Source organism: Pithys albifrons, chromosome 7, assembly GCF_047495875.1.
Source record: "Pithys albifrons albifrons isolate INPA30051 chromosome 7, PitAlb_v1, whole genome shotgun sequence".
NCBI classification, from domain to species: domain Eukaryota; kingdom Metazoa; phylum Chordata; class Aves; order Passeriformes; family Thamnophilidae; genus Pithys; species Pithys albifrons.
Window position 1 is genome coordinate 41,785,147 of NC_092464.1, and position 17,171 is coordinate 41,802,317.

At 38.6% G+C, this 17,171-nt stretch overlaps 1 protein-coding gene across 2 annotated transcripts in view; it reads right to left on the reverse strand.

The window, feature by feature from the left end:
* GADL1 (glutamate decarboxylase like 1) overlaps nucleotides 1–16,727 on the reverse strand; it is a 124,499-nt gene extending 107,772 nt beyond the window's left edge. Inside the window, exons 1-3 of one of the 2 annotated variants that reach the window (XM_071561132.1) lie at nucleotides 16,658–16,727; nucleotides 12,048–12,108; nucleotides 11,339–11,436 (exon numbers count right to left, since the gene is read on the reverse strand). In XM_071561132.1, coding sequence (XP_071417233.1) covers nucleotides 11,339–11,436; nucleotides 12,048–12,108; nucleotides 16,658–16,724 — 226 coding nt within the window. In that variant the 5' untranslated portion in view covers nucleotides 16,725–16,727. Of the gene's footprint in view, nucleotides 1–9,208; nucleotides 9,313–11,338; nucleotides 11,437–12,047; nucleotides 12,109–16,657 lie in introns of those variants that run through there. The other variant, XM_071561134.1, reaches the window with a different exon arrangement.
* Between the last annotated feature and the right edge of the window lie 444 nt (nucleotides 16,728–17,171).

The window sequence follows — 17,171 nt, forward strand, 5'->3', positions numbered from 1 at the left end:
CTCCCAAGAGGTTAGGATAAATGGGAATATTCTTCTGAAAAACAGCAGAAATGCTACAGGTAGGCAGAAAAATGTTTGTTTTAATAAAGGCTTTTAATGAAACAGAGGGGTGTTGTGAATTGCAGAAGTGCCCTTAGTGTACTTCCTGATAAGTGTGTTCATGCTGTGATTCTTCAGTTCTTAGTAGGCACATCTTTTAAAGCTGGATTTTTTTAGTATTTACTCCTGATGATTTTTCCTTTCTATTCCATTTAACTGGTTAGGTGGAAGAGAGTAGAAACATATTATCTAAAAATTATCATGTGTTATCCTTGCTATTTCAAAAAAGCATGGTTAAAAAAAGATTCCTAATTTGATTTAATTAAAAAAGTTATAACTTAGCTGGATGTATAACCATAATCTATGCTTTCAGTGGGGCATTGTTCAGAAAAATCATGAATCAGAAGATTCATAGATCTTCTAAAACTGCAATCCAGTTTTTGACCCAATCAGCATGCAAGCACATTTTTTTCAAGAATTTGAATGAATATGAAAGCAATATTGTCATGATATTTTTCCAACATGACATGAAGTACCCATTAAAATCCCGTTTTGGAAGTAAGGAGTAATCTGAGGAGAGCTAAAATTATCTCTGTGCGTTGCATAAAGGTTCTCAGTCTATAACAGCAGGATCAAACAGAAGGAAAAACAATGCAAATATCATAAGAGGAAAAAAAGAAATAAATTCCCTTCTGTTCTGCCTTAAAGATATTTGCTATAAATGTTGATAATGTTGCAATTAAATGTTGAAATTAAATCTATTCTACAAAGTTGTATTCTCAAAACAAACACATACTGATTTATTTTTTTCATATAAACACGACATGCCTATCTAGCAGAATTGGAGTTATAAAAGGAGTAAGTTCCAAAGCACAAGGAACGTGTTATGTTCTTCCTATGTGTCTCTGAAAGTACACAATAATCTGAACTGTCAGTCTCAGCAGGCAGGCAATGAAGAAGCACTAAAGACACTGATCCACAGGTAAGGAAATCACTGATCTCTGTGTGCAAGGACAGCAGTGCTTCTTCACCTCTCTTTGAAGGAAGACCTCTACCTGCCAGGACACACAGGATAGTGAGCAAACTACTCCAGCACAAACCACCACCAAGTGGGCACTTACAGCAGAGTGCAGAGCACATAAGGCATTTGTGGGACTGCTGGGGAGATGAAATGCCTGCAAGAAAACATGAGTGTATTTGAAAAGGAGGCAGAAAGAGGAAGAGAAAGGACAAGTTAATCTACGAGGTCAGAGGTGCAAAAGAAGAGATGTTTGTAGCTCCAATTGGAATACATTTGGGATTCTTCACACTAAATTCAGTGAGACCAAAATGTTTCCTGGTCTTTTTAAAGATAAATTTGAATAAATTGGAAGCTATGAGAGAAGCCTCAACATGAAATCACTCTGATAGACTGGTCAACTGTAAAAGGAGGAAAATCAGGTTCTGAATGAATTAAAAGCTTCAGGTGCCCTACCACTGATGCACTAAGTGAGCCATCCTTAATCTCCACTGGCCCTGGGACAAGTGGCAAAGATGCTGACAGAATCAGAGGAGTGCCAGCCATACATAACATACATCCATGACTCCTTGTCCTGTGGAGGACTTGGGACTAATCTCTGAACTAGTGGTTTACACTGTCAGAACTTCATAAACCCAATATTGCACCACAGGACAGCAATTTTTTAAAAACAAAAACAGAGATCAAGGGGAGAAACCCCAGGACAAACTATGTGAAGTGTTCCAGCACCCCACTGCATTCATTCCTTTATGAAGATCACACATAATACTTTATGGAGCAACCAAAAGAGTCAAAGTGTAAGACATTCACATCACTATTAAATTTTAAAGATTTAATTATAAAAATGTCTGACTGAGTCTAACTGGCACCTTTACCTTTATGATAACGAGAACAAGAAACAAGGGGGCTTGAGAGACTGAACTACTCTTTCATTCCTTTAGATCAGCTCTTTGGATAAAGACAAAGGCATAAATCTTGTAATTAGAGGGAGTTTGAACTGTCAGTGTTTGGGCCAGACAAACTAGATCTGTCTTGCATGAAATCAAGGGCTTATAACCTTGGTATGATAGTTAGGACACACACTCATTAATGTCTGTCTAGATCTGTAACATGGGTATTTCTTTACACATCTGTATCTTTCTTCCTCCATTCACAGCCTTTTAAACTAGCTTTTTTTGCTTGCCACCTGCCTTCTCATCCTAATCCTCGCATTTGTCCTATCACTTCTGGAACCTTCACAAACTTGTCAGCTACAGAATGACACGTTGCTCAGGCAGGCCTAATTTTACCTAATTTTTGCTGTGTAGATCTTGAATGTCCAGTCTAAGCCATTTTCTTGGTCATCTGGGAGAAGCAGGTTTTTCAGAGGGAAATTCCATTCATCCTAAGATTAGATATTGCAGACTTTGGGGATAAGTTACCTCGTGGAGATGCTGTTTCTTCCTCCATTAACTTAGGAGGGAGCCTACTGAAAGCTTCTGACAACTAAAGGTAGGTGACAAAGATGTGTTGCCAAAAACATGCCTTGGGAATGCAAAGACACCTTTTTATAAATAGGTGATCCAAGAAACCCAGAAAATAGAATTAAAAAGGACATTAAAAAGTTCTCTTTAACTAAAAAGAGATTCTCTGGTCTCTGAACTGAGTAATCCCATTGCTCTTCAGGATGGAGCTGGTTGCTGGAATGACCTACTCACAGTGTTTATTTTCTTAATAAAGTCCAGGCCTCTGACAAAGGAAACTGAAATTAGTACAATATTGGACAACACACTTGACATTTCTAAAAGAATGCACTGTCTAATAATAACAACAACGATAATAAAACATTTCAGAAAAGCTGAATCTGATTGTGCAACAAACTGCTAAACTGGAATCTGAACAGAATCTTTAAAGGGGGGAGATAATTAGGCAAATGTTCAAGAAACAGAGCCTCGTAAGAACGTCAAATGTCACAGTTATCCATTTACTTGATAAAACAAGTACTCTGTTGATTAAATTTTACTGCTTTCTACTTTAAAGATTAAAACATCAGAATCAATTCTAAGACAGCATTTTTTTTAGGAAGGAATGGAGGATGCCTGTGTTAGGTCATCAGGCAGATTCTTAGCCAATCTAGAGGGTCTGTAATACCCACTGCCAATCACAATCACTAAAGCCTTAGTTTTGCTGCCTGTGCGGGCAGAAGGGATGGGTAGAGACCACAGTTTTGGTTTCATCAGACTTTCTTTTGGGCAATCTAGTCCACCTACCAACACCAGCTATTCAATGCATACAGTCCTCACTGGCCACAATTTGGCTACTGCAGGCAGCAGGATGAAGAAGATTTCACTTACACTGTTTTTTCTGTGGAATCAGCTATCACTTGGCTTTAAGCAAACACGAAATAGTCATTACCATTTGTGCTCCAATCTGATTCACCATGGCATTTCCATCCCAGTGTAACTTTATCATGCATCAGCAGAAACACAGGAGTTATTTCAGCCCTGGCTATTTAAAGCTCCACAGCTTACAGTAGGTCTGCTTACATGTGATAGGGCGCTTGTGATTTACAGCTCCTGACAGAAATGAGAAAGGCCAGCTACTTTCACTCGGTGTTACACAATCACTGGCTCTGGTGGGAAACTGACCCACCAGCTTTGGAAATCCCTCTGTTTCTACGTGGGGCTATTTCCTCATCCTGCTAATCACGTGTAGCAACAACAGCTACTGTCTGCCACCAAACAGAGATGCATCAGCTCCAGTCTTCTGGCCAGCCTACTCAGTGCTGTCACTGAGCTATGCCCTGCATGGTGTGGAGTGGTCCTGTTGTACTGTGAGCTTCTTGGCTCAAGCTTTCAGCAGACTAAAAGCAACTTTAAGCGTATCAAGTGTCTTCTTGCTTAGCTTCTACAGTGAAAAAGAGGAATAGGGACTGTGCAGCAATAGTGGCTAAACAGCAGCAGCTGCAATGATAATCCTTGTGGGGATTTCTGGAGAGATAAAGCAAGTGTGAGGAAGGGGAGGGAGAAAGTAGAAACTACTTCAATCAAATGTTCTTTTGATACTTACAGAGGTATAGGAACAGGAGCCGAAGAATGCTTAGCCTGACATGTCAGTATTACAAAGCATCTGCCAAAGGATAGTGAATACCATTACCTCTGTTTTGTTACATGTTTTGTCCTTAGCAGCACAATCTTAAAAATCTCTAAGACTCAGGGCAGAGTTTTCAGAAGTAGAAACCTCAAGTCAGAGATACATTTAGATACTGGCATCAAATGGTGAGTGGTGGCTGCTGCAGGCTCAGCTCAGAAGCTTTCACAGTTAACCTGCCCATGTCTCAACACAAACCTGACCACTTAGTTCTGTGCTTCTATTTCTAAACCCCTTGTGTGGTGAACCCACTTTCACCACACCCCAAATCCCAGCCCTGCATGCTCATTAGCTTCTGATTCAGTACCCTGCCAACTAGCCTAATGTTCAGATGAGCTACACACAATTCCATCAGAGCCTACCATCACCTTTCACTGGGATTCCAGTTGCTGGGTTGATTAACATTCAGAGGACACGAACAACAACATTTTACTTCATTACTTCTAAGTAATAAATAACATGGATTCTGAAAGTTCTCACAACCTGTTCCTTGCTCTTTATTGCTTTGATATACTAAGCCACGGTATCTCAAACAGGGCATATTTCTCTTACATTCCGTTTACTTCACCATGAAATGACTCAATTCAGCAAGAGGGTTTGAAATGCACACCAAAAAGAATGTAAACAGCATCCTTACCCTGTGCAGAAATGTAGCTCATAAACAGAGTAGAAAGCATATTTAAAACAACTTCTAATGAACTCCAGAGGCAGTGGAGCTTGAACCAGACAACATACCCCTGACATCAGCACTGGCTTTCAAAAAATCACATTGTCCATGGGTCATATATTTCACTGCATCTTTGAAGAAATACTAAATCTATAAAATAGCTAAAGGTTGCCGATGAATCAGACAGTGTTCTATAAAAAGCCAACCATTATTGCTAAGGGGCAACATAAGAGCTGAAGAAATATTTGCAAGGAAAAGGCCAACCCTCCCACAGGAGCCCATTCATATTCAGTCATCTGACACATTCCAGCGGACACCAGTGAGCAATACCAGGAGCTGGAATCATGTTGGCCTGCTTGCTTTGCTACAGCAACTTTTCTTGATGATGTTTCACACACTGTCAGTTTGATTTCTTGAGTATTCCTGCTCCCTGGGCCTGGATTTTAGCACTATTATGAAAACTCAATCTTGCATTGGAAACACATTCACCAATTAATAGCTGCACTGGATCAGCACCCATATTTCCAGATTGCACATTCTATACTCGGCCTTCAAAGGGCCACAAAATCATCCATACCTGGTAATTGTGAAATCAGATCAGTGCACTTTTTAACAACTCACAGTAAATCTTTTTTGTTTCTATATGTACCACAGGACATGATCATCTTGCTGAGGAAAATATACAGAGGGGAATAAAATACTAGGTGAAAGCAACTTTGATGTTCTGCTGCAAATCTAGAAATTTATCTTGTTGGTGTCACAGGTGATTTCTGCTTCTTGTTTACTTTATATGCTGACATCCATCTTATTAAGTCAGCATAGTTTGTAGAAAATCAGACTTTTATACTCATCTGCCTCAGTTTTCACAGTAGTGAAAATAAATGTAGGTGTCTATTTTTTGAACTCCTGCAAAGCACTTGGATCTTTTTAGGCTAGCAATTTAGAGAGGGCAAAGCAGTCTAAAAGTCAATGCAGTGTTCATGGGAAGACTAAGCACTACAGGAACTAAAACTATTTCACATTTCATACAAAAGTTGTGACTAGAACTTGTATCTCTTGATTATACAAAGTGCTCTATTTCCAGTCATGGTAACATAAAATTCTGCAGTTTCAGAAATAATAATCCATTCCAGAAGAATTGCATAGTACATATATTATTAGTACACAGTTCTCTATCCTGCTCTCCTGTTGCTAAAAATACCAATTGTTCACAACCATACTTTCAACATCCATTTAATATTTGCAAACAGGCTGTCTTTGACAAACAGGGCTTTTGGATAGGCTTCAATGAGCACTGTGTTCAGCTCCATTACCTACAGCATCACAGCCCTCTGAAGATGTGTCTTCCCATTGTTACCACCAACATAGACAGAGAAAAGGGATCTTATTCTCCTCACAGCCACTCCCCTGCAAGCTTCACAGTTTGAAAAAGCCAATCTCACCTACATTTCATTACTCACCTCCAAGAATTTGCAGGTACAGAGGGATATCAGAGAGAATTTAGGTCTTATATTTGCCTTACATAAAAATGTTGTTTAAGTTTTGCCCTACATCTATACCTCTCTTCCTCTATACCCTTCCACACAGTAATCATTTCTCATAGGCACTTAGCAATGCCAAAGATAACATTTTCAAGCAGATGACTTTGTGAGTGATCAAAAGGTCACCAGTTAAGCGTACATCAAAATCGTTTTAATTAGTTTATAGGAAGGCCACCCAGAAAAACATATGGATTCCAAAATATTTACCACCATGTGTTTTGCTGACAGATGGTTATCCAAAACTTACTTTCAGCTACCAGTTCTGTGGAACACTTATTTACAATATATCATTTTTTGTCTCTCCTCTAATAGACCAATTTGATCATCACAATGCATGGATTACAAATCTCCATTTCTTTATACCTTTCTGAGGTTAGACTTTGAGATACCGGGCAATGAGAAGCAATGTCAGACAGCACACAGTTAATGACTTTCCTTGTAAATTCATCACACATTTCCATTTAGCATTGCTGTGATTTTTATCCTTTTGAAATGATCCTTTTGATTCCAATTGCTATCTACAATTTTCCTGAGTAGAGCATTTATCTTGTAATAATTTTAAACATGTTTCTGGAAACCAGTAATCCTTTTAGCCCTAGTAAATAAAAAAAAAAAAAAGAAAAAGAAGAAAAAAAAAAAAGAAATCCTCTGCTGCACAGCATTTTTTGTCATTATGCTGTATCTCTTTTGTGAAACACTGATTTCTTTCTCATATTCAAGCCTGACAGAAGTGGCATAAGTGGGCGAGATGATGAGCCAAATTCAGTCCATGTATCTTCAAGCATAGAAAGATTAAACCAAAAATTAATTAGGCCTAAATAAGTGTGACTGTACTGCAGGAATGACAAAGTAAAGCATCTTGAATATTGAGTGTGTTTCTTACGAGTGAACATTTACAAGAGACCAACACATACAGAGGATTGGGTTTTTTCCCCACAAATTCTGATTCCCAGAATGTCATTAACAACATCAACTCACTAAGGTAACAAAGATAGGTGTTCTTGTCAGATCCTCATCAAATGTAACATTTATATCCTTTACCCATTCAAATCATTAATATTAACACAATACTATTCCCACAAAATAACTGAAGATGTTTGTCTTGTTCAACATTTATCAGGCTTTAAAATGAGCACAGAGTATATTTTCACCCCTCCAAATTTCTATGGAGTGTGTCTTGTGGGTTTTTTTGTGGTAGGAGAAAGCTACAGGGAACACCTTAGATACTGTCTTTTAGATGAGCAATGTATAAGCTCCTAACATGAGAGTGAATCTTGTCACTGATTTCCAAAGCTGTTAGGCAAACCTCAAAAATTATGCTGAACATATTCCCATTTCTTCCTCGTGAGCCCCAGTAATGCTGGGCACAGCATGATTCCTCCTGTTTGGGTGTTAAGTGAGGCTGGGAAGAGCAGGTGGCTTTTTGTTACTGAGATTGTGAGGGTACTACAGGGAAAACACAGTTAAGGATCTAAATCAACATCACTGCAGTAAAAAAACTGAGACAGTGATAAAATGTATGCAACTTTTATAGCATTATTTGTGTTTCTTCAGCTTTGGGATATAGTATTATAGTGATATCACCTCTCTGCCTGAAGTGTGTCAAATCTCGAGTGTATAGATTCTGAAAAACTGACTGTTAAAAAAGATAAATGAATGGTGAAATCTTTAAACAGTTGATGACTGTACCTATAAGACCTTTTCATATGATATATTATGGCATGTATCTTCATCTTTTTCTCCCCATACTATTCAAAATGTTAAAACTGTCTCTGATCATGATTTGTATCTGAGCTAAGAATAGAGAACCTGATCAGCTACAGCTGCTTTATCACACTTCTCAGTAGGTGTAAACTGAGATCATTCTATTGTGTTTTTTAGGCTGAGGTTTGCTTTTCACCTCCAGAAGAATGCTGTTCTTGCAGCTGGTGACTTGGAAACCTGCTCTGGCATCAGGATCAAGGTAAAAAAGACTAGGCAGAGTTCATAATTGGCAACCACCAAGGACAGTCAAACTTTGGACAGTATTCCAGAATTAACTGCCTGAATTCACACACTGCATTACTGGACAGGCCACAGAAGGGCCTGGTTACCACTGGACTTTCACATTAGATCCTTCTGATGGGACCATAAAGAATTACATGCTCCAGCACATTCAGTCAAGCGAGGTCAGAAAGAGGAAAATTAATGTCATATTATACTTGGTCTTCTCTGCTAAGCACAGTCTGGTGTCAGCCAGGTTCAGTTTCAAATGAGGTTGTGTCAGTAGGGCTCAGGTCACTGAACTCTTCTAAGCACTCATCTTGTCTAATTTTGCTTATTATTTGATAGCTTTCAGGTATGATGGAGTTTGCTGAAAGACTCTGGTCGCTGTGGTATATAATAATGAACTGAAGTTCTGCCACTTCATTTTAAATCTCAGCTGAAAACAGCTGTTCCCCAAGTCTTGCTGTGACTGACTCCTTCTGCTGTTATTTATCTCAGTAGCTGTATTATTTAACTCTGTGAAGTACATTGGAATACAGTTTATCTGGAGAACACTATTAAGTGGAGAATGAAGTGGTCCTCTTAAATCAGATTTCACTGATTGCTTTGAAAAGCTTCTAAAAATTCTCACCTGATGCTTCCTGTACAGTCATTCTTTACACATTTATTTCATAATATCACATGAAAGGAATTTTAGGCTTCGGTCCTTCTACTTTCTGACTCCAACAGCTCATGAAAATCTTTCAGATCAAAGAATAGATGACAGGATGTCATCTTGGTAATGATGCATTTTTAAAAGGTATAGCTAGTGCAAGAAGTTACATGTACCTTTACTGCATCAGTGCATTTTTCCAATTAAGTAAGATCCCATGTTTCTGCAGGCTTGACTGGTCAGATAATGGACTGCAGTGAGATATGTCCTGAGCTGAATGCTGCAACAGGGACAAAATTAATGCTGGGAGAAAAATGACATCAAAAGTAAAATTAAGTGGAATGATTGCAATGCAACTATATAATTCACTTCTAAATTGTGAGAAAAATGAGAAAAGTGTTAATCTTTTAATATTTAATGGGCCAAATTAATCCCCAGCTTTTATAGTCCATTAGAATCTAACAGAAAAGTGAAAAAAAACCTTGTGAATACCCTTCAAGCAAGCTGCAAACCTGGCTGAAAATTATATCCTTACTACACAATACTACAGGATAATTCTTTCCTGGGGTATAAAAAAAGGGATACATTTTAGAATGACATTTTGTTCTTTCAAGGCTTTCTTATTTAGGGATTCTAGCCAATTCATTCCTGCTTGGTGGAGGCAGGATCTGCATTTCGCCCTTGGCTGCTGGGTAACATACATTAATTTCTGCAATGTTTTCCTTTCTATTCTTCAGATACCTGGTCAATTTAGATAGAAAATTACCTGAGCCAGGCTCTCAGTTATTGCATGTATTTACAGTGTCCTCATTGCAACCTAATCTTTAGCTAACCTGCAGCAGAGGGGAGGGGGGATGAAGAGAGAGAAATATGACAAATTGACTTTGGTTGCCTTTTACTTCAGCAATGAGGGTTCCCAATGAGTAACTAGACTGACAAGTAGGTCTAATGGCCAGCTCGGTCTGATCCATCATTTAAAGCTACCTGTACCCCTCCAGAATGTATGACTAGGGGTTTACTAATGCAGTCATTCAGCTTGGGGAGTTCTATGCTGGTTTAGGACATGAAACTGCTCTAAGCCCATGACTGTCATGACACACCATGATTCAGTTCATAGTTACACAGGGTAGCACACTGCATCCCCAAATAGTCCTCTTCAGAAAAGATGTGGCCATGGTGGGTAATTGATAAAAGTAGCCTTACTTTGAGCAAATAAGCCTCTTTGCAAGAGGCATACAACAAAGAAATGCCATAAATAGAAAGAGAACATGATCTACATAGAGAAGTGTTCTCATCTGAAAAAACAATATCAATACATCTCTGATCCTATCGTTCCCATTTAGTAAGGTTTTGGCGTAAAAAAGCAAGGACTGTGCGCTGACATGTTATTAGAATATTTCCTCTTAACAATGAACTGCTTATTTTGGATTAATGGTTAATGAACTTCAAAAATATTAAAAGTTATAAAAATGTCATTTACTAATTTTTGCATCAAGTTCAATTATTGTGTGCAATTGTAATAAAAAAATCTTTCAAAAGAAAACACTCTCTTCTGAATTTTTACATCAGCAATTTTCAAAAACCCACCATTATTCTACATAAATGGTTTCCCATGATTAATTGTCTTCTCTTAGAAAAGTGTACCTTATTTCTCCAAATCCCAGTGTCCACCATAAGTGCCACAAAATTATCTTGTTTTGGGTCCTCCCATGTGCAAAAATAGAGCCATAGCAGGAAAAGCAACTGATGTCAGGAACTGGACAAACTAAATCCCCACACAGCTTATATATTGTATTTATACTAAATGTCCAGATTGGCCATTGAAGGTTTCCAACTTCTTAGAGATGTGAATGTCAAATCAGTTGCTATAATATTTTTCATTCAGGAGGGAGGATATTTTTCTTCCCTGAAACTCAGGTTTGTTTTTATTTTTAACCAACAATTACTCACTAAAATAGGACAATGCTGAACACAACACGTAAGTACCAAGGAAATGCTAACAAGTAAGAATTTACAATGAGAAAGCCTAATTCAGCAGTGGGGACAGATCTGAAATATTTTGAGGATGCTACTGCCTTATGAGCCAAAATACAGTCCTAAGAAACTATGTACCTGTGTATTTTATATTACATTGTAATAGACTGCAAAACTATACAGGCAAATTATTCACCAATTTTAATTCCCAGCATAGCCTGTAGTAAAGATTTGCAAGCGTCCACCAATAGATACCATAGCCCATTTCTAAAAGCAAACAGAAATGAAAATGCTTCCAGGTACCAAATTAACACTGAAAATTATCATCCTACCTTTTACCAGTCTTAAAATTCTTGAGCATTTGTCTGTCTGGTAAAATCTGAGAAGCCGAAAACTTTCCTTAAAAGGAATCGATGGAGAAAGACGAAATCTGAAAAAGACAATAATGGTGAGACAAAAACTTGACAGTTCATCCTGGGCTAATGCTGTAGTGACAGGGAGTACCGAATGTGCTGGGAAACTGCAAGGTTCACTTCCCCTTTGCTGAACCCTTTCTCACCCAATGGCCAGTTAAAGGGATACTGCCATTTCTCCATTAGCACTGCTGACAATCAGCCTCCCCACTGCTTTGGATCAAGGGACAGAGACATACAGGGTTGTGCTAAGGAACAAGAGTCATTTGGATCAGGTTGCCAAGTCAGGAAAACCATACACATCACTGATTTTATCCCAGACAGACAAAGTATTTTTAACAGACTCAAACACTCACATTTATACATCCAGTTTTCTCACAGGCCTCTCAAGTATTGACATGATAGGAAGGCAGCAAGTAGTCACAATGAAATTTACTTCTGAACCAAGCATTACTCCTCCCCACCTCCTTCCCACTTCTCCACATTATTTACCCCGCTCAAATATTCAGAATTTAGAGCAATTTGTTTTAAAAACCAGATCAACTCCTTTATTTCATGTTAGAAAAGATGAGCTGGTACGTGCAATCCAAATAGCCTTCATTTTCCAAGAACCTCAAAGCCAGCCTACCTAGGTTTGCGATGTTTTGCTTGTATGAGGTCCAGATGGGCTGTACCTTCTGGTCTTCCACCTGTGGCACAGAAATTCCAATGTATCCCAAATTTTACTAACAGATGAGACAGCAAGACATTGTTTGTGGCTAAATTCTGCTAAGACCACTGCTGCTAGGCAACCTGGCTTAAGCACAGTGTGAATAAGGTCAGTCAAGTTTCCAGTTCAGCTGGATGGGTTTTCTGTGAGCAAAATTTGGTGTCAGACTTGATCTCATTCTTGACTCCAAGTTACCCCTTACTCTGCATCTCTCTCTCTCTGTACTTGGTCAGGTGTCTGTCAGCTTTAAAACACTGCAGGGATGAAGCACCTCCTTAGACAGACATGCTCTGACTGACACAGCCTTCATGGGAGAGGCTGGTTATTGCAATGCTCTTTAGCCTGGAAACCTGCAGAATCTTCTTCTTTGCTGAAAACACACATTGCAAATCCTTGGCTGATGCTGGGACAGGGTCTCAATAAAATATGCTAAATGTAAATAGGATGGCTGTGACAGCCATGAGATCACTCCCCTCACACCAGGTCACATCTGAGGGCAGGCTGAAGAAAGCCACCCAAAGGTGCCACAAAGCCTCATTGCTTTTTCTCTGGCTCCCTGTATGTGCCAAGGAGAACCACAGAGTCTGCAAGAATTCATAACTGAGTGCAAGGAATGTGTGTGATGCCACTGCCACAGCAGAGACATGGAGGAAGCAGAGAAACTATGGCTTAGTGCTAGTGGCTCAATGGCCAAGGGACAAATCATTTTGAAGAAACTTTATGTTTTGGGCACAGATTCACCACAGCTAACTTCAGCATCTATTCTCTAGGATTCCTCTCCACCATGTCTTCCACTGTATTAGGAAAAAACCCTGTGTTTAAATAACAGGTTTCAGTTCATATGTCCAATTTTCCAAAACACAATTTTCCTGAAGATATGGATGGTTAGGAAAAATGGATTACCTGTCAAAACCACCCAAACTGCTGTATGTTTTGACACTGGATTTAAATCTATATTATGCAGTGAATACACAGCATATTAACATGTGTATGCTCAAATACTAATCCTGGCAAAATTGATCAAGAAAGTTTTTTATCTAACTTAAAAGTAATGCAAGCAGTGAACTGTGTCTATGCACTTTAAGTAGCCTGAGTGCATAGTAATGTGGGTTTTGTTTCATTATTTCTTACATGAACTCAGAGAACAGTAGCACATCATATCATGCTATGAATAATATGTCTAAACTTTTACTCAGATTTTTTGTTTTCCCTGCTTTAAAGAGAATTAACTGTCACATTCACATTTAAAATAAGTTTGGCAATTAAATATATATAGATAAAAACCCCAAAACTTTAGCCATCCTCACTATAAAGCTGCACCTGGTAGACTTTCATACAAGTGCTTCCTGAAAGACAAAGGACAGAATGCAGATGACAATTAACGTAGTTTGCAAAACAAGAATGAGAAGTGACATACATAAGAGTCCCCCTCTTTTGACGGCCAAAACAGTCACTGTTAGAGTGAGGGTATGTGAAATTTTTATGAAGTCAAACAAAACACTGTCAGACTGTGCACTACCTAAATTACAGCATTCCATGATAGAGGGGGGTTTTTTCCTACCAGATGGTTGTTGCTCCAGTCATGGTAGCCTGAATATGTGCTGACATCTAGTGGGCCTTCAGAGAATAAATACAGTCCGATTGCTTATTAATTAGCAATAAAGAATAATAATCTCAGATTCAAAACCATATTTTTTCCCTTTTATTCCTTTTCCCTCACAGCACATGTAATAGTGTTCTAGATAACTGAATTTCAGAGATTATTGTGCTTTTCGATATTTGTTCAGCTGAGGTTTTCTAAAACCCTGTTCCTACTGACATCATGCTGCGTCCTTTGGGGAAAGCCACCTGGAGGCATTTCTGACCGACAATCACCATAGTATTTAAAACAGAGACTGTAAAATTGAAAAATAAATAGATAGGAGTGCAGTTCTGAATGTCTGGAGCCACAGTAGGATTTGTATTACATCTGATTTGATCAGAGACCCCCTAAGCTGTTCCTACTAAATTCAGATAAAAATTTGTCCATAAACAGTTATTTAACTATTAATGTAAGAAAATGGCTACAAATAGTCTTTAAATCATAATTTAGTTTACTACTACACTGAAAATACCTTATTATACTGTAGACACCAATGAATATTTATAAGATAACAGTCAAAACTCTACTTAGAAACCCACTGCCTTCATTTAGCAGATATTTCTGTTCATTTGCAAAGCCAAGCATGTAATGCACTCCCTACTTAGGATAACTAAACTGGGGAGAAATTATTAGAAATTTAGTGACCGATTTAAAATAGACTGGTGGAGAAAACACAACCAGAAAATCAATTATCTTTGGGAAGAACCCCAGTCCCCAATATGGCAAATTCAAATCCTAAAAAGAAGGTCTATACTACCTCCAAGGGGTCTCTGAGGCCACCTTTTAACCAGCTTTGATTTCCAGGAGACAGTATTTTAGGCTAACTCAATAGGCTGTTGCAGAAGAGCCCAGGTTACAGAAAGGGAGAGGAAGGATATGCTGAACTAGCACTGAAGAGATTTATTCCGAAGGAAGAAAACAGAAAGCAGCCTGATAGCTGGCATACACATGCTGATAGTACTTCCCACAAAGATCACCAGTGTACCTTTAGTGTTTCCCAGACACATATCCACCAGTGTTGCTAACAACCCAGTGAGCTCAGTTCCTCATGAACAGGTCATTACTTACCACTTGCATGACATCCATTCTGGGGGTATTGCAATTCAAGTGGCTGTTCAGCTGGTACCCTATAAAGAGTCTCGCCACATAATGTTTTCATTTTTTTGCTTCAGTGCAAGACCTGCTCATGATTTATCAGCTGTAGTAAAGCACAAAGCCATAATTTTCTTTTATTGAACTCACTCTGGGTAGCCAACACTCTGCAGAAATGCAGATGGTCATCTTATTCTTAGCAATGGGATGAATGCCACAACTCTGCTGACAAAGACAGCAAAGCAGTCATTTTTAATAGTTAAGAGGAGCATTCAATTTAATATCTGTGTTAACTGTACATAGTTAGGCATTTTGGACACAGTTGTCATAGGGTCCTGCTCTGCTAATACTTTAGGACTTTAAAGTATTAAGGTAAATTTGCATAGCATGTGTACTGGCATCCAGGTGCGTTTTCTGTGCTTATAGCAAATGAAACAGGACTACACCCTACTATAAATATAGTTGTCCTCCAATTGAACTCTAATCATAATCAGGTTTTATTATGTGTATTTGAGATACTGCAGTTTAGTAATTCATCTATCTCTTCCCTTATTTCACACTTCAGTTTTCAGAGGCATCCACACTGCAGATGAAATTCTGGTTCTGGATCAGAACCCACGATCTTGAGTGAATTAATGTATTTAACTATTTCACTGTCAACGGAATTAAGGAGATGACTCACAGATTCCCTTCCATCTCAGAAAGTATGGATTTAGGGAAGTGCTGGTGCCAGCATGATACACAAAACGCACTTTTTCTGGTTTAGAGAGAGAAGACTAGAAGTGAATAATTCACAGCAACTAGTAAGTGTCCAGAGACTTGCCCTGTGATGACCAGTGAGTTTGTGGACAACAAAATACCATGTTGAATATTAAACAGGAAGGGTCAGGTGTTTTTTAATGAGCAGCCTGCTGGATCCTGCCAAAGGGTCCCCATACAGACCTTAACAGCTGAATCTGGAATGTGCTTCATTTCATAAAAAAAACTTGCTATTGCTACAGCAACTCTGGACAAATAATTCAAAGAAACAAGACAGAGATGCGAATCATATCCAGGGATTAGACTATTTAATTTTTTATAATAAAGGGAACTTTACCTAGCATCATCAGTGAATGAATTCAGAGCAAAAATTCATCCAACATCTGCTATTGCCACACTTTAGTATTGCCTCTTCAATCAGAGTAAATTATATAGCTTAAGTGTTCACATCACCAATTAATCTCTTCTGAATCAGATCTGCATATTAGTTGCTTGAAATAGGCTTAATATAGTCATAATTGTACAAAACATGAATACTATTTTTCATAATAATTAGGTAGTCACATTGCCCTTTCTCTCAATTTGTCTAAATGTTCCTATTTACATTGGAAGCTAGCAGTTAATTTTATCCATACAACCCTTCGAAATTACTCCCTTGGTCTGTCTACAGAACCTTCTGCTTAAGGCACCAAACCTGTGCAAAGTACAGGTGTTCAACGTGCAGTGCACCAATCTCCTCTGAGGCCCTTTCAAAAGGATGGGAACTCTGCTGCAGCAAGGACACGGCAAGGAAGTAAGGGAGGTATTTCCCACTTTGGAAAAGGCTCAGCAAGAGGAACCAGGCACACTATCAGATCCTTTCCTTGCAAGCTGAGAGCAGGCCCGGAGCTTGCTGTGAGAGGGCCATGGGGCCTTGTGAAGGAACTGCATTGTCCCAAAACTACCAAAGCAATAAAATGCTCTTCCATAGCATGGTCTGATCGCACCTCATTTGCTACAAAGACCCCAAAAGTGACAAGGAGATAATTACTCTGACCTCTGCTTGTTGGAAGCTGAGAGAGAGTGAGTTGATAGCAGCACCATGAACTGTCCTCATGTTTCATTTGCTGATGTGCTGTAAACCTTTGATTTGCTGCCAAAATTTAAGGTTGCCTTATGAGATAATTCCAGCTAAGAAGTTCAGTTTTTATGCATCTTCCTGCCCTTCTGCTGGAAACGGGGTCATGATGCAGTTAGCTAAGAAAAGAAACACAAAAGCTCATGGGCTATGAATAATGATCTTGAATAAGTTCTTGCATTTGCAAAACAGAGATAATACTATTTACCCTCAAATTAAATTTATAAAATACTTCTCCCCTGCAGGAGTCTGAATCCCTTCTTAGACCACCAACAATTATCTTATATATTTCCTGCTGGTTTTAAATGCCTACCCTTAATTTCAAGGATATTTGCCCTGAAGAAAAAGGAAAGAAAAAAAAAGAAAGAAAGAAAAAAATTGAAAGAAACCCAAAAAACCCAAAACAAAACAGAAATTGTGCATTTCAGAAACA